Source organism: Schistocerca americana, chromosome 2, assembly GCF_021461395.2.
Source record: "Schistocerca americana isolate TAMUIC-IGC-003095 chromosome 2, iqSchAmer2.1, whole genome shotgun sequence".
NCBI classification, from domain to species: Eukaryota; Metazoa; Arthropoda; class Insecta; order Orthoptera; family Acrididae; genus Schistocerca; species Schistocerca americana.
This window is the reverse complement of record NC_060120.1, coordinates 192,153,295-192,180,203: the sequence shown is the minus strand read 5'-3', so window position 1 is coordinate 192,180,203 and position 26,909 is coordinate 192,153,295. Positions and strand designations below refer to the sequence as shown.

Genomic DNA, 26,909 nt, shown 5'->3' with positions numbered 1-26,909 from the left:
TCTCATTTCTACTACTTCGCATTATCTTCGTCTTTCTTCGATTTACTCTCTGTCCATATACTGTACTCATTAAACTGTTCATTATGTTCAGGACATCATGTAATTCTTCTTCACATTCGCTGACGATGGCTAATTCATCAGCGATTCATTGATATCCTTTCACCTTGAATTTTAATTCGACTCGTGAGCCCTTCTTTCGTTTCAATCATTGCTTCTTCAATGTACACATTGAACGTCAGGGACGAAAGACTACATCCCTGTCTTACACCCTTTTTAATCCGAGCACTGCTTTCTTGGTCTTCCACTGTTATTATTCCGTCTTGGCTCTTATACATAATGTGTATTGCCCACCCCCCCTCTCCCTATAGCTTACCCCTATTCTTCTCAGAATTTCGAAAATCTTGCACCATTTTACGTTGTCGACAAATCCTGTGAAGGTATCTTGCTTTTTCTCTAGTCTTGCTTCTATTATCAGCCGCAACGTCAGAATTGCTTCACTTGCGCCTTATCCTTTTCTAAAGCAAACTGATTGTAATCTAACACATCGCTTTCTTTTCCATTCTTCCGTATATTATTCTTGTAAGCAACTTCGATGCCTGAGCTGTTAAGCTGATTGTGCAATAATTCTCGCACTTGCCGGCTCTTGCAGTCTCCGGAATTGTCTGTCCACTATACTTTCAGTAAAGTATGATCCAGACTCATACATTCTACACACCAACGTGAGTAGCCGTTTTGTAGCCACTTCCCCGATGATTTAGAGATTCTGATGGAATGTTATCTCTTAAAATCTAGTATTGGATCCTCTACCTCTTCTAAACCTACTAGTGTTTCTTCTTGTATCGCATCAGACAAATCTCCCCCTCAACACAGGCTTTCAGTTTACTCTTCCTAGCAATCCGCTCTCCACGCACCATTTAGCAGTGGAATTCCCATTACACTCTTAATGTTACCACCCTTGCTCTTAATTTCACCGATGGTTGTTTAGACTTTTCTTAATGCTGAGTCAAAACTTTCATCAATCGTTTCTTTTTCTATTTTTTCACATTTTTCATGCAGCCATTTCGTTTTAGCTTCCCTGTACTTCCTAGCGGCTTATTTCTCTGTTCCCGAATTTTCCTGGACATTTTTCTTCTTCCTTGTTACATCGATCAACTGAAGTATTTCTTCTGTTATCCATGGTTTCTTCGCAGCTACCTTTTTGTACTTATGTTTTCCTTAGCAACTTTGTGATGCCCCTTTTTAGAGATGTCCATTCCTCTTCAACTGTAATGCCTACTGATCTATCCCTTATTGCAGTATCTATAGCCTTAGAGAACTTTAAACGTACTGTGCCGTCCCGTGGTAATTCGATACGTATCGAATGAAATATAGTGTAAAGTGTTGTGGTGAAAAAGGACGCGTGGCAGTGACAGTAGTATCAGAGAACGAAGACAGTAATGTCAGAGATTATTTTAAATTTTCTCTTTTATTCTGATTCGGCAGCAGCGCGCGCGCACGAGAGAGAGAGAGAGAGAGAGAGAGAGAGAGAGAGAGAGAGAGAGAGAATGGCTCAGAGGGAGAGCAAACGCTCAGAGGGAGGAGTGTTAGTGTGACGTGGAGTGAGAGAGTTATGTAGAGAAGGGGAGGGAGAGGGGGATGAGGGTAGTGAGAGAGTAAGAATTACGGGAGGTAGGGAGAGAGAGGGAATGGGAGTAGGGTTTGAAGGTGGGAGGGTGAGGAGGAGAATGGGTGGATAGGAAGTAGAGAATAGCTAGTTGCGTGGTGCGAGTGGGAAGAATGGGGGAAATAAGGGGGGGGGGCGGGTTTGGAGGGTAGGGAGTAGAGCTGGACGGGGGATCAGAAAAGGAAAATGTGTTGGATTGTAGGGATAACAACAGAAAATGTCAAATGAAGAGGTAGACAATGCAGCTGAGACTAACCAGCTCGCTCGCTGCAGGTCCAGGGCGGATCGATGAGCAGGATGTCGCCCTCGAGCAGCGAGACGTCGGCGTTGGGGTCGACCGAGGCCTTGGAGCCGGCCAGGCGCAGCCGGTACTCGCACAGGCCGAACTCCGTCAGCACGGGCGCCGCCAGCTGCAGCACCAGGTAGGGGCTCGTCGCCGGGAGCTGCGGCAACACAACAGCGCCCACACTCTCAGTCACACCGGCTGGACACAATAATGTCATGTTATGAACTAAATCTAACGTGGGGTGGAGAATATAATTCACGCAAAAAACCTCATGTTTGTGTGAAACCAACCACCAAGACTGTGGCAACTCCAAAAAATGTAAATGGGAGCAGTATCTTCCTCGTATCATATATAGGTCGTTCAACACGTAACGGTGTTTACTGGATAACCCGTAAACTGAAATAAACGCCGCACACCCCGTGCAGTGACTCGCCTATTCAGAGTGTTACAAAAAGGTACGGCCAAACTTTCAGGAAACATTCCTCACACACAAAGAAAGAAAATATGTTATGTGGACATGTGTCCGGAAACGCTTACTTTCCATGTTAGAGCTCATTTTATTACTTCTCTTCAAATCACATTAATCATGGAATGTAAACACACAGCAACAGAACGTACCAGCGTGACTTCAAACACTTTGTTACAGGAAATGTTCAAAATGTCCTCCGTTAGCGAGGATACATGCATCCACCCTCCGTCGTATGGAATCCCTGATGCGCTGATGCAGCCCTGGAGAATGGCGTATTGTATCACAGCCGTCCACAATACGAGCACGAAGAGTCTCTACATTTGGTACCGGGGTAGCGTAGACAAGAGCTTTCAAATGCCCCCATAAATGAAAGTCAAGAGGGTTGAGGTCAGGAGAGCGCGGAGGCCATGGAATTGGTCCGCCTCTACCAATCCATCGGTCACCGAATCTGTTGTTGAGAAGCGTACGAACACTTCGACTGAAATGTGCAGGAGATCCATCGTGGATGAACCACATGTTGTGTCGTACTTGTACAGGCACATGTTCTAGCAGCACAGGTAGAGCATCCCGTATGAAATCATGATAATGTGCTCCATTGAGCGCAGGTGGAAGAACATGGGGCCCAATCAAGACATCACCAACAATGCCTGCCCAAACGTTCACAGATAATCTGTGTTGATGACGTGATTGCACAATTGCGTGCGGATTCTCGTCAGCCCACACATGTTGGTTGTGAACATTTACAATTTGGTCACGTTGGAATGAAGCCTCATCCGTAAAGAGAACATCTGCACTGAAATGAGCATTGACACATTGTTGGATGAACCATTCGCAGAAGTGTACCCGTGGAGGCCAATCAGCTGCTGATAGTGCCTCCACACGCTCTACAGGGTACGGAAACAACTGGTTCTCCCGTAGCACTCTCCATACAGTGACGTGGTCAACGTTACCTTGTACAGCAGCAACTTCTCTGACGCTTACATTAGGGTTATCGTCAACTGCACGAAGAATTGCCTCGTCCATTGCAGGTGTCCTCGTCGTTCTAGGTCTTCCCTAGTCGCGAGTCATAGGCTGGAATGTTCCGTGCTTCCTAAGACGCCGATCAATTGCTTCGAACGTCTTCCTGTCGGGACACCTTCGTTCTGGAAATCTGTCTCGATACAAACGTACCGTGCCACGGCTATTGCCCCGTGCTAATCCGTACATCAAATGGCCAACTCCGCATTTGTAAACATTGCACTGACTGCAAAACCACGTTCGAGATGAACACTAACCTGTTGATGCTACGTACTGATGTGCTTGATGCTAGTACTGTAGAGCTATGAGCCGCATGTCAACACAAGCACCGAAGTCAACATTACCTTCCTTCAATTGGGCCAACTGGCGGTGAATCGAGGAAGTACGGTACATACTGACGAAACTAAAATGAGCTCTAACATGGAAATTAAGCGTTTCCGGACACACGTCCACATAACATCTTTTCTTTATTTGTGTGTGAGGCCTTGCGGTTCCGGCGCTGCAGTCCGGAACCGCGGGACTGCTACGGTCGCAGGTTCGAATCCTGCCTCGGGCGTGGGTGTGTGTGATGTCCTTAGGTTAGTTAGGTTTAAGTAGTTCTAAGTTCTAGGGGACTTATGACCTAAGATGTTGAGTCCCATAGTGCTCAGAGCCATTTGAACCATTTTTTTGTGTGTGAGGAATGTTTCCTGAAAATTTTGGCCGTACCTTTTTGTAACACCATGTATGGGGAAAGATTTGGGCGAAGAGCACGATGAAACATTACAGATCATCTAATGTGTACTACGTGCTTAGATGTGCAAATTGTTAGCATTTTGGCTCAACTACACAGAATAAGTAAGAGTAACGCCAGTTGCGTTTTGTATATAAGAGAAGACAAACGAGTAACGCCAGTTACCTTGTGTGCGTAAGAAGCTAAGCAGTGGGTTTCTCATTCAGAAATATTATTTTAATCCTGTTTGTTTGTTTGTGATAAGACCGTATTACGCCGCACACGAAATTTCACTGAGACCGAACGGTGACCTATCGAGATTTCCGTTTATCGATCCTGCAGCTATCGCGATCCTGCAGCTATCATGCGAAAATGGAAACCGTGGTTTTAGCAGGGCCGTACCTAACGCCGCGTCCGATCTCAGAGGATCTGTGTGACCAGCGCCAGAGAGGACAGATACATTGTTTGCTCGACCTTCATTTCACACAGACACTTCTAAAAATACGATTTCTTGAAGCAAAACAATACCCTCACGGGCATTTATTTGTACATATATAAATAAAAATCAACTGCCGCATGGAAAGGTCATCACTTGAGAACGGCTCGACCGATTTTCCTGTTTATTTATTTATTTGTTTGCCAACCGATTTACCCATTCAGTTTGACTTCTATTCCCAATAAAGTTTCCGTTTACAATAATAATAAGGTTCGAGAGAAAGGAGGAGAAGATGGACATTGAAGGGGGGAGTATATGGACAGAGAGTGTATGGGATAGGAGATCTACAGGGAGCAGGGGGAAGATGATGGGCACAGATTGGGATGGGGGGGGGGGGGGTTCGGAACCGCGTGACTGCTCCGGTCGCAGGTTTGAATCCTGCCTCGGGCATGGATGTGTGTGATGTCCTTAGGTTAGTTAGGTTTTAGTAGTTCTAAGTTCTAGGGGACTGATGACCTCAGCTGTTGAGTCCCACAGTGCTCAGAGCCATTTGAACCATTTTTTTTTGGAGGGGGGGGGGGAGGATAGAGGTAGAGAGAGAGGGGCTGAGAAGGAGGTTAGGATGTAATTGAAATAAATATTGTAACTTTATCATAAGTTGCACTGAGACGTATCTATTTTTTAGTTTCGGACATCTGTGTCTATTTTCAAACCATCCCTGCCGTAAGATGACAAATGCAGGCAATAGCCCACTGTCAGAAACTTCCCCTGCAGTAATCAAAGAGATATATGGCCGACTTAACAACAGCAGAACTGTTGTTTTGTAACGCTCGTCTTAGCGAGGAGGTCAACTGTTTATTACGAAAAATACATCATTCCCTTTCATACAAAGTATTCCGACGTCAGTGCCCAGTGTCTGCTCGTTTATTATGGGTTCCGAGAGATATTTCAATCTGATTGTGAGTCTGTGAGGATCAATACGAGCCGGAAAGTCTGTGCGCCACTATAAATAGCTCCCTAATGGCCAGTAACTCCGCCGTGCATACAGACGATTTAGGCGGCTGTGGAAACATTTAGTATGCGTCGCTAGCGTGGCTGAAGAAGGCGTATCCAGCATCAGCCTGAGTTTTAGAGTCATCCGTATAGATACAAGTATACCGTGGCCAATCTCTGCTAGGGAAGTGTTCCAAGTCGTGATTAATTTTCGTCTCCGTTCTGAAATCTGAAGGCGACACCGTTGCTTGGGTGAAGAAAGTACCAACGGAAAGCGAATGTCCTCCTATCTTTGTGTCAAATTTGTACGCACGCAACGCCAATGCTGTCAAGGCATTGAAAAGTGCAAATAATGGTCTTTAAACAGCCGCTCTATAGTGAATTTTAGGCATAAGGTGTTTGGGATGCTGTAGTCTAGTGTTCAAAGTAGTGTTTCCTTTCAGCCAGCAGTGTCGTGCTTGACAGTTGATGCTTTTCCCTGTTAGATGTAGGCTGCCACTTGTCATTCAACGAACTGCTACTTATCCAGACACCAATTAGTTCTTTCCAGCAACAGGGCCCCAAACAATGTCGCCTCTATTGAAATCTTCATCCCTAGCGAAGTTTAAACATCACAGGTTTTTTGTGCATCTGATCGCCATCACTGTTAATACTGTTACTACACACATATTCACATTTCATACAGTACCCAGTATGTACACTTTATTACGACCACTGGCTAATATTTCAACAAAATAAAACAATTCTCCTTAATGTTTCTTTGTTTTTATGCGAAGTAAAGCTTATTCGACACGTTACTGATCATTACAGACACCTTTTGAGCGACGAATTCTCTTGCTAGGGTTGGGTTGATTTGGGGAAGGAGTCCAAACTGCGAAGTCATCGGTCTCATCAGATTAGGGAAGGATGGGGAAGAAAGTCGGCAGTGCCCTTTCAAAGGAAACGTCCCGGCATTTGCCTGCAGCGATTTAGGGATATCACGGAAAACCTAAATCAGGATGGCCGGACGTGGGATTGAACCGTGTCCCCCCCCCCCCCTCCCCCGAATGCGAGTCCAGTGTGCTAACCACTGCTCCACCTCGCTCGGTTCTCTATTCTTGCTCTCCCCACTAACCAGCAGTCCTTTCGAGATGCCACATGCTGCGAAAAATGAGTGAGACAAAGAGGAACAATAACAACGACAACACCTTGAGCAACATTCTATGTATAGTCAAAGACGCCACAAACACGACGTCTGTGCATGTATAGAAAAGACCATGGACACGTTTCGTAGGCGGAGATCTGTTTTCTACGGCCACATTATTTGTAGGAGTAGTAGACGCTTGAGCAGTGTAATGTTCCATACTTTTTGGAGAAGAAAATCAAAGAGGCGTGGTTCATAGACGAAGTGGGATAACGCAGGATATCCGGAAAGGCATTCTCAAGAGAAAACTCAAAGAGCACTTTTGTTTGCAAGAAAAGCCAAAACTGAAATCTGGCAAAATAATCTTTTTAAATTCACATATTCTTAGACTTCATTCTTATATCAGTTCTTATATTAATTCTTATATTTATCCTTCAGGAACATTTGGTGCAGTCCCTTGTACTATACTGACGGGAGAAATATTCAAAACATGGAAATTCCGAACACCACGAGCATTGCGCGAAGAAAGGTTTTCTATGTGACATTTTTTCGTGTTTATCACACTCCGGAAAGAAACGTTAACATTGCTGAAGATTTCACGTATTGACAACAATTTCGCGGCATACCTCGCGTAAGGGATCACTTTTCTTTAAATTGGCATAAGGGATCTCTTTTCTTTAAATTGGCTCTCGCAATGGATTATTAGTCAAAATACACTACAGGAATTACGCCGAAAACAATTGTAAATAACTTTCTCATTCTTTCATTGCTTGCTTTAAATTTATACGGCAGACATACAGTTAGTAGCCGAATAAGAACAACACTATTTCAATAGAAATTGGACGGACATGGGTAGATAAATGAAAAACAAAAATAAAAGTAATAATCGGGTTTCGAACACTGGGCGCAAAAGAATGAAGCCGCAACGCTACCCACTATGCCACCGCTTCGACTGAACTGTTTACTCGCTGAATGATAAAGTACCTCGAAAAGTTAGACTGCCTTTTTATCAGACAGGGTCGAGTGTTTACGTGTAAGCCGAGACAGGTGTTCACTTATTTTGATCTCTTTCATTGGGAAATTGAGTTATGACACTAGCGGTGTTCTTCTCGTAAGTTTACGTTACTCGTTACTTTCGTTACTGGAAGTCTTTACTGATGTAGCAGTTACACATCAACTTTCTTTTGCTAACTGTTCGTCAGTGTGTCTTTTGTGTGGAAACTGTTGCCTGAACAGATTTTTCTCTTCTACATTTTAGTGAGCAGTCGCTTGTGCTTTACTTGAATTAACGGTAACAAGCTCGAACTGCAAAAGCTGAGTTCGTAGTCGTGTCAAAATAATTCCAAATTTAATCGCCACGCCAACGTTTCACAAAGGCCACTACAGCCACACACGGCAATTCTGCCGCACCACGGCCGGCCTCTGCCGTGTCAAGACAAAGGCACGGCGACATACCTACGGCTGCAGCTGTCCTACGCACTGAAGAGAAAGGTCGGACACTCAGAAGGAACCTCTTGAGTGAGAGGTCGCAAAAGGCCAATGATGTTTACAGCATTACGGGGCCCACGCATTGTCTACCATGCAACCATAATATTGGCTGCTAGTGGCAACAGGGGTGGGACTGGAGGTATCCAATGGTGAGCACAGCTTGAGACTACGGGGCGTAGTTGAATTACTTAGTCGACGGGTAACTGACAATAGTGCTACAGCGCTAGTGGTGTTGGTACAAAGCAGAGCAATGGCAATGATAAACAAAGGAAACATTGCATTATACATGGCGTGTTTTTTAAGTAAGGTCCATTTAAACATAAGTACAAAAGAAGAGATTTTTCAAGGAAGTAAATTTATTTTCAGAAAGTATATACTTCACTCTATTTTTCGACATAGTTGCCAAGTTTGTTCAAACACGTATCATACCTCTCAACCAATTTTAAAATACCCTCTTCATCAAAAATTGCCTCCTGCTCCGATAACCGAGAGTTCACTGTAGTTTTCACGTCGTCGTTATCATTGTAACGGTTGCCACTGAGGTATTGTTTGAGGTGGAGGAACAGATGGTAATCGCTCGGCGCAAGATCAGGACTGTAGGGTGGGTGATCTAAAACTTCCCAGCCAAAACTGCCGAATAAATCGCGGGTCTGACATGCAGTGTGAGGTCTTGCATTGTCATGGAGAAGGACAATTCCCTCTGTCAGCATGCTGCGTCTTTTGGTTTGAATTGCTCTGCGTAGCTTTCTCAAGGTTTGGCAGTATGCTTCTGCATTGATAGTGGTTCCTCGTTGCATGAAGTCGACCAACAAAACACCATGCCTATCCCAAAACACCGACGCCATGATTTTGCACTGGGACAGAGTCTGTTTGGCCTTCACCTTTACAGGCGAGTGTGTATGTCTCCATTCCATGCTCTGTTGCTTCGATTTGGGCGTGATATGCGGAACCCATGTTTCGTCTCCAGTTATGATCTGACTCAAGAATCCGTCACCTCCTTCGTGATAACGAGTCAAGAACTTCATCGCACACTCAAATCTTTGGTTTTTGTGGTCTTCTATTAGGAGTTTCGGGACCGAACGGGAGCACGGTTTTCAAAACTTTAGGTGTTCAGAAACAATGTTGTAAAGCACTGATCTCGACACGTCAGGAAATTCGTTTGAGAGACCTGTTATTGTGAAGCGCCTGTTCTCACGAATCCTCGCTTCAGCTGAAGCCATCAAATCGTCTGTAATCAAAGAAGAGCCACCGGAGCGGTCCTCATCATGAACGTTGTCACGGCCATCTTTGAATTCTCGTACCCACATACGCACTTTGCTTTCATCATAACAGTATCACCGTATACCTCGCAAATCTGTCGATGAATTTCTGCAGTAGTCAGGTTCCTTGCTGACAAAAACCGTATCACTGACCGAACCTCACACGTGGCGGGTGAGTTGATAGTCTTAAACATTTTGAAAGCACGTAACAGAACTGTACAGGTTAGCTACAGAGCTGAAATTGAGCACAATTGTTCCCGAGGCATGCCAATACACGACGGACGCGCTCGTTGCGGTATGCGCGCGAACTACTAGTGTCTACAACAAAATGGACCTTACTTAAAAAAACACGCCTCGTATCTACAACAATAGCCGAAATTCACATTTCTTCAGAAAGGAACCAAAGGAGTTTCACAGAGTGAGAAATAAGTGGCAGATGAAATATTAGGGTTTCTGCAATATGAGTCAGTGGAAAGTGTGGCGTCGTATGCGCTCGTCTGGGCGGACAACGTAAGTGAAGAGTACAATGATAGCGATACGTGCTTTGTAAGTGAAAGTGTCGAGCCATGTAGTTCATCAGCCTTGTCTGACAGGGAGCCACAAATCCAGTCTCCAGTGACACGCAGTAAAGGACCCTCGTTATCCGAGGAGGGACTAAATGGCTCTGAGCACTATGGGACTCAACTGCTGAGGTCATTAGTCCCCTAGAACTTAGAACTAGTTAAACCTAACTAACCTAAGGACATCACAAAGATCCATGCCCGTAGCGGTCCTGCGGTTCCAGACTGCAGCGCCTTTAACCGCACGGCCACTTCGGCCGGCAGGAGGGACTACTAAACATAATTATGTACATGGAATATCATCCGCTGCACACAGAGATAGAAAAATATGAACGGATTTCGAGTAAGTCCGCATCGATACAGCCGTATAGAGCGTAAGAAAAACTGTGGGTATTCAAGGAAACACAAGGTGCACTTGTCACAAAAAAGTGTTTGCGCATTTCAAGGACGCTCGATACAACTTACACCATCCGTATGGTAGTAACCTGCTAAGTTAAGCACATCAAATTGCGCACGACATAGATTACTGTGATTTTTGTGGAGGCAGTGGATGGTTGCATCGCTGCAAACAGTGGTACAAAATTTGAAGATGCAAAATAACGAAATTTCAAACAAAGCGCCAACATGACGATGCATAGCAAACTGCGGAATCGGCCCGAAGATTTGTAGGTGAGCTAAACAAATTTATCCCATCTTTCAGTGAGGAATTTGTTTTCAACTCCGGCCAGTTTAGATTTGAAGGGGAAATGCATATGAAAGGAACCCTGGAAATTAAAGGTATCAAGATCAGTTAACATCAGTGCCTTAATGCATTTGTATACAATTATGCAGACTGTTAATCTGGATGGTAAATTAGCTAGAAAGTTATTTGTTGTGCTGCGAGAAGATGGACTTGCTGTGTCCCTTATGATCCTTTTGCTTGATCTAGTAATGGCATTAAGAACAAATTTACGTAACGGCAACCAAGAGTGGGAAAATGCACGTAACGTTACTACAACTGTGGTATGAGCACTGATTTTGACCAACAGCCGGTGAAAATAATTTTCTTTTGCTCCATTCATGGTCTGCGTATAAAAATCATACTCCCTTAGAGAGAACTGTCCCTCCTGAAAAGTGTGTGATATTACAGATCGTGTCATCTGGAACCACTCAACAAATTCAGCCTCTGGATGCTTGTTTTTCCGTGCCCATACTCGTAAAATATATCGCATTATCTGCAGTTACGCCTTAAAGGATAAGCTTCACGACAAACTGTTTCGAATTCGGTTGCATGCTTTATATTCCTTCAGTTCTCATTACCCTGTTACACCAATATGTTTGCACACGCATTCTTTAAAAGTGAATACCTAGCTGAACGTCCTTCATGGTTCATAGCTCCCAAGGAGTTCGCCTTCTATCTTGGTGGTGCAGACCTCTGTGATCACTATGACGCGCTATTTTGCATTTGGTGTTCACGGTGCGAATTAATGGTTTGTTTTGAACATTTCTTGAATGTCGATTATGTCCATTTTGTGAAGTGTAATGCCTACATCTCACAGAAGGTTCATCTCTGCACCTCCCGGACACTTAATTTTCCGTCGCCCTCCTGCTGTACATGATGAGTCATTGGCAGGTTTTACTTTTCCTGTCGTACTGTTAACATAACACTTTCGAACGAGCCTTACTAAAGATAGAACTAGCGACCTCACTCAATAGGTTCCTTGTAAATTTCATGGAACAAATCGAAATCTTAAGAAGTGTTCATTACCGTCCTCTCAATACTATTAATGAACGCGCTGACCTCTATAACAAAAATATTTTACTTAATTATGATATTATACAGTCACGATAAGGTGTGCAAGTAACGTAATATTTGTCCTTGTTTTCTAAATGTTCACGTTCTCTTCCCTGCTAATGTTGTGATGATTCCGTCTCCGTTCTGTTGTTACTTCCCGCTTTTCCAGCAATCACGTATCTGTTTCATACCGCGCCTGCGTTATGGGTTGTATGCGGCCTCAGTGCTCACAGCTGTAAGTATTTACCGTACTACTACATAGTTTTCTCGTTAGTGGTCCCGTTCGGGTGGCACGGGGAGAACGGTTTTTATGGAATTTATGAAAGTACTTCCGCACAATATGTGATTTCTCTTCCCGTCTTTATTGCATTTTACAGGTTTAGTGGTTCTGGTGACTCTCCGTGTCTTTTATCACTTTTTTAGATTTTTTAGGCCCCCATTCTATTCGTCGCTGGAATAGGAGGAGTTCTCAAGGAGAACGTACATTAAATGAGATTCAAAACTTTCTTCGCTACCTGTCTATGTTTGTTATTTTATCGGGCAAATCAAAAATGTGTTGCTACATATTGAAATCCTTTCTGAGCCACTGACAGCTTTAAAAATGGGTAATGATGGGCATGTTTCCCTCTAGTGTTGTAGGTATGGACGTCACTGTTCTTCTCAAATTGTGATGGATTATTTGTGACGAACTTCATTAGCGAAAATATGTATTGTGACGGCTCAGTCAAAATGGTTAGCACCTTAAAGAGGACCTACATGACGTTTGTGGGTTAACACCACATATTTTTACTGCTCCCTTTTGTGCAAACAGTACTTTCTTTCTAAGTGACGAGTTATCCCAGGAAATTATTCTGTACGACGCTACTGAGTGGAAATATGAGAAATATGTCTGGAGGTTGACCCTTTTATTATCTTAGGTTAGCAATTATACAGAGAGCAGAAGTAGCTGAACTGGAGTATTCTTCCCTACTTACTGACTCCCGTTCATGTCCTACATCAATTGTCGGTCAATTTGTTATACAGAACTGATTCTGCGTGTTTTTTTTTTTTTCTTCAGAATTTAGGGGGAGTACATTTTCAGAGAAACACTTAATAATTCTTGGGAAGTTACCATTTATTAACTCTTCTGGCACTTGCTTCTAATGGGATTTATTATACCACTAGTATGGTCTACTAGAAGTACCAGATCTGCGCTGGCCGATGTGGCCGAGCGGTTCTAGGCTCTTCAGTCTGGAACCGCGCGACCGCTACGGGCGCAGGTTCGAATCCTGCCTCGGGCATGGATGTGAGTGATGTCCCTAGGTTAGTTAGGTTTAAGTAGTTCTAAGTACTAGGGGACTGATGATCTCAGATGTTATGTCTCATAGTGCTCAGAGCCATTTGAACCAAATCTGCTTTTTGAATGTTAAGTGGAAGGTCACTCACAAATACAAGGAATAGGAGTGGACCCAGAATTGAAACCTGTGAGACTCCCGTTGTGATTTTAACCCAGTGACTAAACTTTGCTACCTTTCCGACAGCAGAATCTTTTACAGTCTATTTGTCAAGTATGATCCACATTAGCTGTGTGCAAAGTCATCAGTTCTAAAAAAGTTGAGTTTTTCTAAGAAAATAGGCATATTGTCAAGATCTACAAAATTGAAGGCCTTGTAGAGATGACAAAAATACCCGCTGATGACCTGGACATTGAGCGCCCATAAGCCTGCCCCCCAACAAAAATACCAACTGGTGATAATTTGTTATTTAAGGCTTGTACTATCTGATAAGTGAATGTGTAACTCGTGTTCTCAGTCTATAACAGTATTGTTCAATATCTAATTTATAAAAAGCTTTTGTCTATAAAATTGATCATAATATAACTGTCATATGCAAAGTCTATATGGAAAGTGTCAAATATGTAATGTTCGAGTGCTTTGCTAATGTAATTTGTAACTCATGTAAAGAAATATGTGAAACAACATTTTGTCATGGATTAATGAAATCAAAATATTCATATATGTAATTTTATATATATATATGTGCTAGTTGTTATTTGTATAAAATAGTACACGCTCAGGGACAATGTGTAGAATACATGTTATGTAAAAGATGGAGTGCTTTTGTACTATACGGAAGTTACTTGGGAAGCATAGAAAGGTGACTTGTGCTTTTGGCGCGCTACCTGTGGAGCGAATGGGAACGAGAGGACATAGTGAGTAGGCAAGACTTGGACTTAGCAGCCGATGCCTTGCCAGGAAACGGTTGCACAATAGCCTCGGATAGCGACTGCTGAATTATTACGGCTTTAGTACAGATTATTGGGCTGTATTACGGACAGCAAAACGACGCTAAGAAGAATTAATTAGTCCATATTTCAAGAAACTAGTATGCCGCCGTTACTATTCGCCACACCCATCGCCTACAGCCAACAGGTTACAAACTGTATAATTAGAACTGTAGAAGACTGAATCATTAATTCAAAATTAACTTTTTTGAATAATTATTGTGTTAAACATAAAATTTTGTTCATCCTATTGTTTTATTGGTTGGGTGGTTTAGAGGAGCTAACCGAACAGCGAGGTCATCGGTCCCATCGGATTAGGAAAGAATGGGGAAGGAAGTCGGCCGTGCCCTTTTATGTTATTACTAATCATTCACCTACATAGGGTTCTTTCCTTGTGTTTGCTTATTCCGAGTAAACCTGTAATGGAAACAATTGAAGTGCTTTAGTCAGTATCTACAAGCACTAATTTTCATCTTTGAGTCAATGTCTGAAAGTAATATTTTGCGTAAGCACTGGAACAGATGTTTCCACACAAATTTAACGATTTTAAAATTCATATTTTTTATGGCAATAAGTGAAAGTGAGTAAATAAGTTTTGCTAAAAAGACGAAGTTTTGCAAATTAAAATTTTGAGTAAAGTAAATATAAAATTCCAACACTTATACACTCCTGGAAATGGAAAAAAGAACACATTGACACCGGTGTGTCAGACCCACCATACTTGCTCCGGACACTGCGAGAGGGCTGTACAAGCAATGATCACACGCACGGCACAGCGGACACACCAGGAACCGCGGTGTTGGCCGTCGAATGGCGCTACCTGCGCAGCATTTGTGCACCGCCGCCGTCAGTGTCAGCCAGTTTGCCGTGGCATACGGAGCTCCATCGCAGTCTTTAACACTGGTAGCATGCCGCGACAGCGTGGACGTGAACCGTATGTGCAGTTGACGGACTTTGAGCGAGGGCGTATAGTGGGCATGCGGGAGGCCGGGTGGACGTACCGCCGAATTGCTCAACACGTGGGGCGTGAGGTCTCCACAGTACATCGATGTTGTCGCCAGTGGTCGGCAGAAGGTGCACGTGCCCGTCGACCTGGGACCGGACCGCAGCGAAGCACGGATGCACGCCAAGACCGTAGGATCCTACGCAGTACCGTAGGGGACCGCACCGCCACTTCCCAGCAAATTAGGGACACTGTTGCTCCTGGGGTATCTGCGAGGACCATTCGCAACCGTCTCCATGAAGCTGGGCTACGGTCCCGCACACCGTTAGGCCGTCTTCCGTTGACGCCCCAACATCGTGCAGCCCGCCTCCAGTGGTGTCGCGACAGGCGTGAATGGAGGGACGAATGGAGACGTGTCGTCTTCAGCGATGAGAGTCGCTTCTGCCTTGGTGCCAATGATGGTCGTATGCGTGTTTGGCGCCGTGCAGGTGAGCGCCACAATCAAGACTGCATACGACCGAGGCACACAGGGCCAACACCCGGCATCATGGTGTGGGGAGCGATCTCCTACACTGGCCGTACACCACTGGTGATCGTCGAGGGGACACTGAATAGTGCACGGTACATCCAAACCGTCATCGAACCCATCGTTCTACCATTCCTAGACCGGCAAGGGAACTTGCTGTTCCAACAGGACAATGCACGTCCGCATGTATCGCGTGCCACCCAACGTGCTCTAGAAGGTGTAAGTCAACTACCCTGGCCAGCAAGTCCTCCGGATCTGTCCCCCATTGAGCATGTTTGGGACTGGATGAAGCGTCGTCTCACGCGGTCTGCACGTCCAGCACGAACGCTGGTCCAACTGAGGCGCCAGGTGGAAATGGCATGGCAAGCCGTTCCACAGGACTACATCCAGCATCTCTACGATCGTCTCCATGGGAGAATAGCAGCCTGCATTGCTGCGAAAGGTGGATATACACTGTACTAGTGCCGACATTGTGCATGCTCTGTTGCCAGTGTCTATGTGCCTGTGGTTCTGTCAGTGTGATCATGTAATGTATCTGACCCCAGGAATGTGTCAATAAAGTTTCCCCTTCCGGGGACAATGAATTCACGGTGTTCTTATTTCAATTTCCAGGAGTGTAAATGAAATTCTGAAAAGTTCAAGGAGTATATATATAAGAAAGTAAGTTGCTTATTTGGCTCAGTAACACTGAAGTAGGGTTGCATAAAAATACTGAATAACAGTATAGTATGACCACACCATACCTTTCGCTTTTGACAGGTCAGTTGTTAAGAGAAAGATATAAACAAAGCGTCTTAATAAATTAAAATGTTTGTATTGTGCTATTAGAATATGTAAGTATTTAATTTGTGGTTATACAAAATGCACACATTGAAGTACCTCCTAGCTAAAAAGATTAATTTTTTAAATTTTTTTTTATTTTTATTTTTTTTTTGTACATTGTGATTAGGGTAAGATCTTGTAGCACCAAACTACAGAGGTCATCTGTCCCTAAGCGTACACAGTATTTAATCTACCTTACCACACACACACACACACACACACACACACACACACACACACACACCTCCAACGAGGGGAGCCGCGCGAACCGTGATAAGGCCCCCTAGACCGCACGGCTACACCGCGCGGCCCATAGCGATTAAAAATTCATGGCCTTTCTACATCAAAACTATATATGTGTGTGGGTAGTAGCTAAAATATTCCTTCGTATTTCTCAGAACAGTATGTTGAAAAGTTAGGCTATTTTCGTTTTTGAAGCTATGTTAGGGAAGAATAAGAAAGTAGGCCAGATTTGTTCTGCTTTTCTGAAGCAACCATTTCTAGGCCTTGATAGGCTGCCGACCGTATATTCATTAGAAAAAACAACTTAATGAACTTCCTACATTGTTATCCCATGTTTCCTGTGTTTCTTTCTAACAATCAGAAAACTCTTGAGAATGATACTAATAGTCTGATTTCCATATCCATGAGAGCATGACGCTCAAATCCTGTGAAAAGGGTAACATTATCGACAGTTGTGGAAAGTAGGCATGTTTGTGACGTGTATACTGTATGCACAAGTCCCCGTACAACATCGTTATACGTGGCTTTTCCGACGACAGGACTAGTTGCTCTCTTGGGGTATAATGTTACAAGTCGAGCAACCTTTCTGGAATCCGAACTGTGACATTGTTGTTTCCACTGAAGTGAAGAGCTCTCTCATTGTCTTGTAACATAGTATTTTCATTATTATAGTTTACACCAAGTGATGGAACTTTAAGTGTAAGTGTTTCGGCACCGGTCGTGCGTGGAGCAACTGTTTCGCGGTTTCTCCATATAACAAAGCAACACGGGAAGCTGGAGAAGATGTCAGCGACGGGTAGGGTGACGCGAGAACGCAGATGCCACAACGTGCAGCGGCCGTGCAGCCGGCAGCCGGCAGACAGTGGCCACGCCCCAGCTAGCAGGCAGCAGGGAGTGGAATGTGCGCCGTCCCACGGCCCGCGTTCTGCACTCTGCACTACACGGCGGGGCGGTCACGGTCGCGGCGCCGACTGCCGACTGCAATGCGTCATATGCAGCCGGCCGAGGAGAAAGTCGACGCTTGTCGGTGTGACGCGACGGTCACTTTACTCTCCCCTTATCAGAAATCTCAGCATTGTTGTAATATTCTCTATTGTAGTGTTGGGCAGTTGGATGTGAACAGCGCGTAGCGTTGCGCAGTTGGAGGTGAGCTGCCAGCAGTGGTGGATGTGGGGAGAGAGATGGCGGAGTTTAGAGAGCGGATGATCTGGACGTGTGTCCATCAGAGACAGTAAATTTGTAAGACTGGATCTCATGGACTTACATATATAATGACTTTTGAACACTATTAAGGTAAATACATTGTTTGTTCCATTGAGTCTAACTTTTGAAGCTGTTGCTGTGTTTGTCTCTGATTTTGTTCCATCGTGTCTAATTGTTGCTGTGTTTGTCTCTGATTTTGTTCCATTGTGTCCAACTGTAGCTGTGTTTGTCTCTGATTTTGTTTCATTTGTTGCATTAATTACAATATTAATGTATTAGTGTCTGGAATCTGTTCCTCTATGCTTTTCGGCAGTGCATTTGCACCGGCAACATTCACATTTTGACAAGCAGAAAATGTGTCTTGACTTATTTGAGAAAACGGCGCGAACTCAAAACCTGAATCTACAGTATTTGCAAGATTTTGTCCTGTCATTTCGGATTCCTGAGACGAGCTGTTGCCCACCGATCGATCGATAATGCTTCCCTGTTGACTAATCGTTTCACTGTCTGCACCATTATGTATTGCCTGGCCCATTTCCCTACGCACAGTTACCAAATTACTATTCTGAATATTTGTTAATTCATTACACGGTGGCGCTAACACACTACTCTCGTCTTCACTGTCATTTCTCAACTTACTATGCAGCCTAGTGTTACGTTTTTCACACGCCATAATTGTCACAATATTTCACACGATAACACAGAAAAGCACAATTTGAAGAGCAAAAAGAGAAATCACTTTAAAATAGAACTGAAAATAATATTCAATTAATTGGAAGCGTGGCTGCGAAATATTTGGTGCAAATCTACATGCATGCTACAACTGTTTTACACTACAACAATGAAAAATTACAACTACAAAGAAAATTCTCTCTACAATTACGCGCTAGCAATAAACAATAACTACACTAATTACTCAAACTACAACAAAAAATCTGAACATTCCAGTGAGGTATCCTCGGCTAAGGGTCGACATATGAAATGTCCCCTTAGAAAAATTTATGAATTACTGTGCTGGTAAACCTCTTACGTTATTTGATTTTCAAACAGCTGAGCAGAACTGAACGTACTCAGACATTACTCTCTTTACTTATTCTGATCAACACTAAACTGACACACAATATTTTTAGCGCAACGCAATCTGACTTTCAATAATCCCTACAAAAGAATGGCCCTGACTGACAATAACCTATACCTTTCATGAATCACTTACCTCACAAAAATCTTTGTTACTCGAACTACTGCAATACAGCGAGCGCCAATACTGCCACCTAAATAAAAGATTCTAACTACTGAAGGCACTAACTACTTAGCAAATGAAAGATTTTGATAGGGAACAAACAATGTATTTACCTTAATAGCGTTCAAAAGTCATTATTTATATATATACACACATCAGTTCATGACATCCAGTCTTACAAATTTACTGTCTCTGATGGACACACGTCCGGATCATCCGCTCTCAAAACTCCGCCATCCCTCTCCCCACATCCACCACTACTGGCTGCTCACCCCCAACTGCGTAACGCTATGGGCTGTTCACATCCAACTGCCCAACACTACAATAGCGAATATTACAACAATGCCAACCAGCCACAGACTGCACACAGCACTGCCAGTGATTTTCATACAGAGCGGTACGTGGCGTTACGAACATAAAAACCTAAACAGCCTACTTACAAGATCAAGACATGTATACAGTACCTAAGTTCAAAGGGATGTAGGTTGTAGGAGTCATGTGGATTCAAATGGTTCAAATGGCTCTGAGCACTATGGGACTTAACATCTTAGGTCATCAGTCCCCTAGAACATAGAACTACTTAAACCTAACTAACCGAAGGACACCACACACATCCATGCCCGAGGCAGGATTCGAACCTGCGACCGTAGCAGTCCCGCGGTTCCGGACTGCAGCGCCTAGAACCGCAGGCCACCGCGGCCGGCAGTCATGTGGAGATGAAGAGGTTTGCACAGGATAGACTAGCGGGAAGAGCTGCATCAAACAAGTCCTCGGCCTGAAGACCACAACAACGTTATGATCTTTGTCTGTTAATTACGTGAAAGGTGTTTCGTGCACAACACAAGGGCTACGCCCAACGCTCCGCTCCGCTGAAACCTATATAAGGCAGGTAGAAAGGCTCCGGTCACAGCATATACTCGGGTCCTGCTGTGACTATAGCAGGTAGAATGTTGGGTTTAAAATAACCAGAGTAGTTAGGAGCGGCCTTGGAAAGAAGTCACAGAAAATCGTTGAGCCACTTAGCACTTCCGACTGTTATATCAGTAGCCTTAGATCATAGGGCTGTGCACAAAAACATACAGAAGGTTTACAGTTCAATGGCCTAGTCAAAGAGTGTATGTTTGTGAACAGATGCCAGTGGCACTCCTACCCGAAACGCTAAATTCCGTGGCGACTTGCTATAGCTTCGTGGACTTCTTTGGAATTTCTGTCCAATGCCGTTTCTAACTCTTCGAGTTCGGCCTGAAACGGTACTCCTTTGTTATAATCCGAGGAACGAGTTTGAGTTGTGCGGTTCACGATATTGGTTCCTGAGCAAGACACTTTCACTGAAAGAAACAGTATATTGCCACACTGTTCCCTTGGCGAGTGAAGTATTCTTAACCACCAGCCTCGCGAATACGGCCGTGCTTCAGAATCCCAACAATTTGTTTAAAGCGACGTGGCTCCAGTCAGAGCCACAGTAGGTTACACGAGAGGCAATGTTTCTGCGCAACGGTAGGCGTTCGCTCCCATTTATAGCGGCGCTTACTGCCTAGTTAACATTCGTCGCGAGCAATGTGAACCGAAGCCAGGCGTTGCCCGAAACGGTAAAAGCGACGCAGGAAAGTGCGGTGCGTGTCGCAAGGCGTCAGCACCTGCTGCTTGCGTCACAGGCGTCTCCTCAGGCGCCGGTCAACGTCCGTCTCAGGACCACCTGCCACGCGAGGCAGAGCCCACTGGCAATATGCTAATACCGCAGCACTGCTGTGCCACGAAATGAGGCTTGCAGAGAAACCATAACAGGTATGGCGCGGAAACGATTGCAGGTTCAGAGTACTAGTAGAGGAAGGTAGGATACTATCGAACACGCGAGCCCGATTCAAATTATAATAATTTCTGAAAACGTAAGTTAAAACTTAAAGATCTTATGTAACGGAAACAAGGGCAATACTACCATCATTCTGGAAGAAATTCAGTTCATGTTCTCCCTATGGCTATACCAAAATTAAAAGCTGAACGGTCAACTGGATCTGAGACACACAGACACACACTGTAACTGCGATAGCTTATGCCCTCCTTTAGGAGACCTTTTACAACAATTATTGCAGTCTCAGTTTCTCACATTCGCTGCCGTTTCGCTTTTGGTTCCCATTCACCTACTTTTACTGTAAATTGTTATGTGGCGCGATTCTTTCGTCAGTTTTAGCTGTTTTCCTAACTTCCCTTGAAATGGTTCAAATGGCTCTGAGGACTATGGGACTTCTGAGGTCATCAGTCCCGTACAACTTAGAACTACTTAAACGTAACCAACCTAAGGACATCACATACATCCATGCCCGAGGCAGGATTTGAACCTGCGACAGTAGCGGTCGCGCGGTTCCAGACTGTTGCGCCTAGAAGCGCTCGGTCACCCCGGCCGGCTGCCTTGAAGTCGTGATTGTTGCCGGACGGTATGGCCGAGTGGTTCTAGGTGCTACAGTCTGGAACCGCACCACCGCCCCGGTCGCAGGTTCGAATCCTCCCTCGGGCAGGGATGTGTGTGTTGTCCTTAGGTTAGTTAGGTTTAAGTAGTTCTAAGTTCTAGGGGACTGATGACCTTAGCAGTTAAGTCCTATAGTGGCCAGAGCCATTTGAACCATCGTGATCGTTAATTTGTTGCTCCTGGGACCGAAAACCAACTTCCATAACTCATATTTTAATCAGTTTTAATTTGTAATTAGTGAGATGCGTAAAAAAAGAAAGCACACTACTCAGAATTTTTCCACTGTGTTTAAAGTGTTATTAATGTTACCGAAGACAAGCAACAACCATTATTATTTTATAACTTACCTTCAGTTGTCAAACTCATTTGTAAAACTATTCCCAACCTTCGAAAAATGAGGTACTACGGTATTGCTACTTATGCAACCCTCGTGCCCTCTACCGGCGGCTACTAGTACTATCTGAAGTTCACCACTGGCAAGTAGCTACCGTATTATGTTTACCGGGTTCTAATACCACAGTTTCGTGTTCTTCCGCTTATCCGCCCTATTTTTCAGGTCTAAATCTGATTACCCGTAATTATTTAAGATTATTGATGGATCTTTCAGCATTCATTGCATTTGATGATTTCAAAATATGTGCCTTATGGATCGTTGGGACGTATGGCTTAATGTAATCCTTCCAAGTGAGTACTTTTCTATCTCTCTCATAGTAGTCACTATCAGTTCTTTCACTTAACGGCCTCGTAGATATGTTGTTGTAGCTTTTTCTTCAGAGTGCAATTCATTATCGCGAAAGCTGTTGTACCACGATTCCACAATAAACGAGGATTAGCAGCTACAAGTTAACACTAAAATTTCTTAGAAGATTTTTATCAAGAAAATCTGAATTTTTAAAAAACTTTCTAAGTGTTTTACTGGAATATTCTCCACACTAAACAATATGCCAATGCGTTACTTAACAGAATTATAAATCTCGATGTCATAACAATGTATGTTCATTGAATTTTTAATACATTTCTATCCATTGTTCCGAACGTGAAAGAGTGACTTGTGAAAAAGTCGTTTGTGTTGCCAAAATGTTGCAATTGTACCGTAAACGGTGAAAAACGTGAACTTTTACGTCAACACACCTAGTCTGTCAAAGAATCTGTCCACTTGGTTCTTGCTGGAACATATTGCTCGCTGCAAACTCGTGGATTCAACTGTCCATAGACTTCATATTTTGGAAGTTCGAAGGTTTCTAGACTATTTTTAGTATTCGAGGACAGTGACGTGAGCTTTGTATTGTTATTGGATGCGTCATATTTCATATTTGTTCGCTAAACATTTTTCAAACAGTAGTTTTCGATAGTCGATATGTTTACGCCACAGAGGTTCTGATTGCATGCAGTGTGATCTTTGGATGCTAGTAGTGTTGTCGTTGTAGTAATCATCCTAAACAAAGCTAATGTGAGAATCGGGTGTTGGCTGTGCTACAGAGCGGACTGAAATAGCTTGCACAGCACAGAGAGAAAGATAAAGATAAGAATGTATTCTGAAATGTGATTTGGTAAAGACAGAAGCTAAGATTTCTAGGTGAAGCTGTTCCTGCACTACTTGCCTGTGCGTAATTGTAAAGTGTTTGAACAATGGAGGGTTTTAATGGAATTTTTCTTTATTGGTTTGGGTAAGTTCGATTCATTGTTCAAACGTGATTAAATAAAGTTATAGTTTTACCGCTCGTTTACCAATTCGATAGCTAAATTCGTGGCCCAGTAATACTTGTTATGCAAGTATAATTTTTGTAAAGATCATTCTGATTGTTGAGAAATGACTATCTGTTTTCGTAATACAGCTTTTTGCAGGATAAATTACTTTCAGTCAATCAGGAAGTTCAAACTCCATCACCGTCCTATCACGAAATAATTTCATATTTTCTGTTTAGGTGCTTCAATGGTTCAAATGGCTCTGAGCACTATGGGACTTAACTTCTAAGGTCATCAGTCCCCTAGAACTTAGAACTACTTAAACCTAACTAACCTAAGGACATCACAAACATCCATGCCCGAGGCAGGAGTCGAACCTGCGACCGTAGCGGTCGCGCGGTTCCAGACTGTAGCGCCTTTAACCGCTTGGCCACCACGGCCGGCTTAGGTGCTTCACCGCGTTGCACAGAGCGGAACGCCGTTTCTTAAAAAGTGAAGCACAATCTGTTTAGAACAGTCCCATGTCCGTGCTCTGCACTGCGCAAGGTGTCTTCCTGTTTAGCTTACATGCTGCTGCCCTACATGTCTTACGTTCATCACATCGGGCAAAGCTTTGCTTTTGAAAATTCATTATCTGAGTCCGTTTACGTAAAGTTTATTTTAGATTCCATTTCATACCTAGACAGTTATTTTCACAGTGCAGTGTTATATTTGCTTGTGTATTATTCAGGAGTGAAATTTTGTTCAGTGAGATTGTGTACGTAAATTCAGAGGGTATTTGTATATTTTGGTGATCCATTCTTTCAAAGTTCAACCAGTAATTTCTCTAAATTTAATTCTGGTAGTTGTGTGTGTTGGAATTGCAAGTCATGTATGGCGACGTCACGCGCTGTAGCCCTGCTCACTCCCGCACACTATTTAGTTTCACAGGACAGCTTATTTAGTTTACTATTTCTGTTTTATAGTTACTTGGCAAAGTTAATTAAAAATTCAGTTTCACCATTATAGCTCTGACATACACGAGTATAAACAACAGCAATCCAATCCAGCTTCAGTTCACAAGATTAAACGTGGAAAAACAAACAATAGAAAAGGTACATAGTCTTTATTCGTTTTCATTTTTGTGTTATTTAGTGGATGCTCTATTTTCAGTTACTGCAATTTGTCACTAGATTTAAGAACTCATCCTTACTCAACGGCATAAGATGGGCATCTAAATTTTTAAGATGACTGTACGATACTGTTTCCTATCCATCACTGAATGTTCTCGAAAAGAAAAATTATTTCCAAAAACAGGTTTCAGTGTCACCTCTTTTGTTTTCTCGTAAAACTTTATCACCTAATTTACATGTTAGAACTGAATATATCTCACTCGCTTCATTGACTGTCGTTTCAAAAAGTCTGACTTTTACAACAGCTTAGTTTATCTTATTTTTGTCCCTTTTATTTACTGACTACTTCATACTTGCCTGTGCTGTGCAACTCGAAAACGCTTTGTACGGTTAAATCGCACGTACCATTGTGGTAGATTAACATTTTCGTTCTTTTTATCAGCTCTAGATAATGTCACAGACATGATACAGAGAATAACATCAGTTGTACCCAAAGATGCAATAAAAAGGTGACATTACTTACTTAGAAACAAAAAACAACTCTTGAAAGTTCGTGTGTACCGAATAACTCTCTCATAACGGATAACTTGTTGCCATGCCAAAACGCATAGTTATTGTGATTCAAAATTGCTTGAATAGTCGTGTTTCTCCATATTTCACACCGTGGTGGAACGACAGGATGCTGTCAACAGCGCTAGATTTAGGAGGAAGGAATGAAGACTGGGTTTAACGTACCGTCGACATCGAGGCCATTAGAGACGGAGCATAATCTCGGATTGTGTCAAGAATGAAGGAAATCGGTCGTACCTTTTCAGAAGAAACATCCCGGCATTTGCCTGGAGTAATTTAGGATAATCACGGAAAACTTTAATCTGGATTGTCGAACTGGGGTAAGAACCATCGTCGTCCTGAATGCGAGTCCAGTGCGTAACCATGCGCTACCTCGCGCTCGGTTAGAGTTTAAAATAGCTCTTGTCTGATACAGTCTGCTCTCCGATACTGCCCAACTTTCTCCTAAGGTTGTGCATGGATCGCTGGCTCAGCAGCTATCGGATTTTACATTCAGACTTACATTTGTTCTTGCTGCCATTGCGTTACGATAGGCGGCAACAATGTTTCGGATCAGAGCCTGACTGGCACAGTCAGAAAATTTTTACAAAATTCCCAAGAATCTATGACTATGGTCAACTGTCGTATAAGTAACAGGTAAACACCTGATGCTGGCAGCAATCTGCCAAATGAATACTGAAAAATAAGTACTGGAAAATAAACATTACCGAAGTTAGAAAATTATATACATACTATAAATTTAAGTGCCCCGCTGCATTTTTCTATTTGTATGTGAATGCTATTCTCAGCATCTGCTGTACAGATTTTGCTACAATGTTCACTAATAGACTGATTCAGAAGTCATTGGGCCATAGATAGTGCTACCGGTGCAGAGACGAGGCGAATGCAAATATTTTATAATCAGAGTTTTGCGTTTCAATCTTCTAGCGAATCTAGGTTATTTTAGTTTCTTACTGCTTCTTCCAGCTCTGGCAGTTAATGACTTGCGTATTGCCCGCATCTCGTGGTCGTGCGGTAGCGTTCTCGCTTCCCAAGCCCGGGTTCGATTCCCGGCGGGGTCAGGGATTTTCTCTGCCTCGTGATGGCTGGGTGTTGTGTGCTGTCCTTAGGTTAGTTAGGTTTAAGTAGTTCTAAGTTCTAGGGGACTGATGACCATAGACGTTAAGTCCCATAGTGCTCAGAGCCATTTGAACCATTTTTTTGACTTGCGTATTGGATAATACCATGTGGCACTGTGGCTCAGAGCCCACGCTGAACTACAGCCACCGCCGCAAACATTGACCGGATATGGTAATGTTCGGCTACTTGGAGACCATTTGCAGCCAAACAACGATACAATTTTTATGCTTGTCAATTCGTGATTGGTTTGAAGAACATTCTGGACAGCTCGAGCCAGTCAGATCCCCCGACATGAATCGATCGAACATTTATGAGATATAATCTAGAGCCGGCCGAAGTGGCCGTGTGGTTCTAGGCGCTGCAGTCTGGAACCGCGAGACCGCTACGGTCGCAGGTTCGAATCCTGCCTCGGGCATGGATGTGTGTGGTGTACTTAGGTTAGTTAGGTTTAACTAGTTCTACGTTCTAGTGGACTAATGACCTCAGAAGTTGAGTCCCATAGTGCTCAGAGCCATTTGTACCATTTTTATAATCTAGAGCTTCGTTCGTGCACAAAATCCTGCACCTGCAACGCCTTCGCAATTGTGGACGGCTATAGAGGCAGAACGGATCAATATTTCTGCAGGGAATTTCGAACGACTGCTTGAGTAGATGTCGGGTTGCTGCACTACGATGGGCAAAAGGGGGTCGGACATGATATTAGGAGGCATTCCATGACTTTTATGTCCCCTAAGTACATGTTCTTTGCCATTTGGCACGCCACACACAGCGAGCTTCAGTCACCGATTACTCTCTGCATCAGTGTTGTAAGTAATGGAACAAATTCTACTACCTAATCTACACTTCTTAATAGCTTATATAACAACATTGTATTACAGACAGAGAGCACTGGGTAGCTACGTAATTTTAATGAGTAAGGTTATTTGCTATTTGTTCAG

The 26,909-nt window shown here is 43.4% G+C and overlaps 1 protein-coding gene across 1 annotated transcript in view; it reads right to left on the bottom strand.

Moving 5' to 3' along the window:
- LOC124593867 overlaps positions 1-26,909 on the bottom strand; it is a 494,799-nt gene that overhangs the window by 120,299 nt on the left and 347,591 nt on the right. Inside the window, exon 2 of the mRNA XM_047132215.1 lies at positions 1,920-2,106. Within this exon, the coding sequence (XP_046988171.1) occupies positions 1,920-2,106 (187 nt within the window). The remainder of the gene's footprint in view (positions 1-1,919; positions 2,107-26,909) is intronic.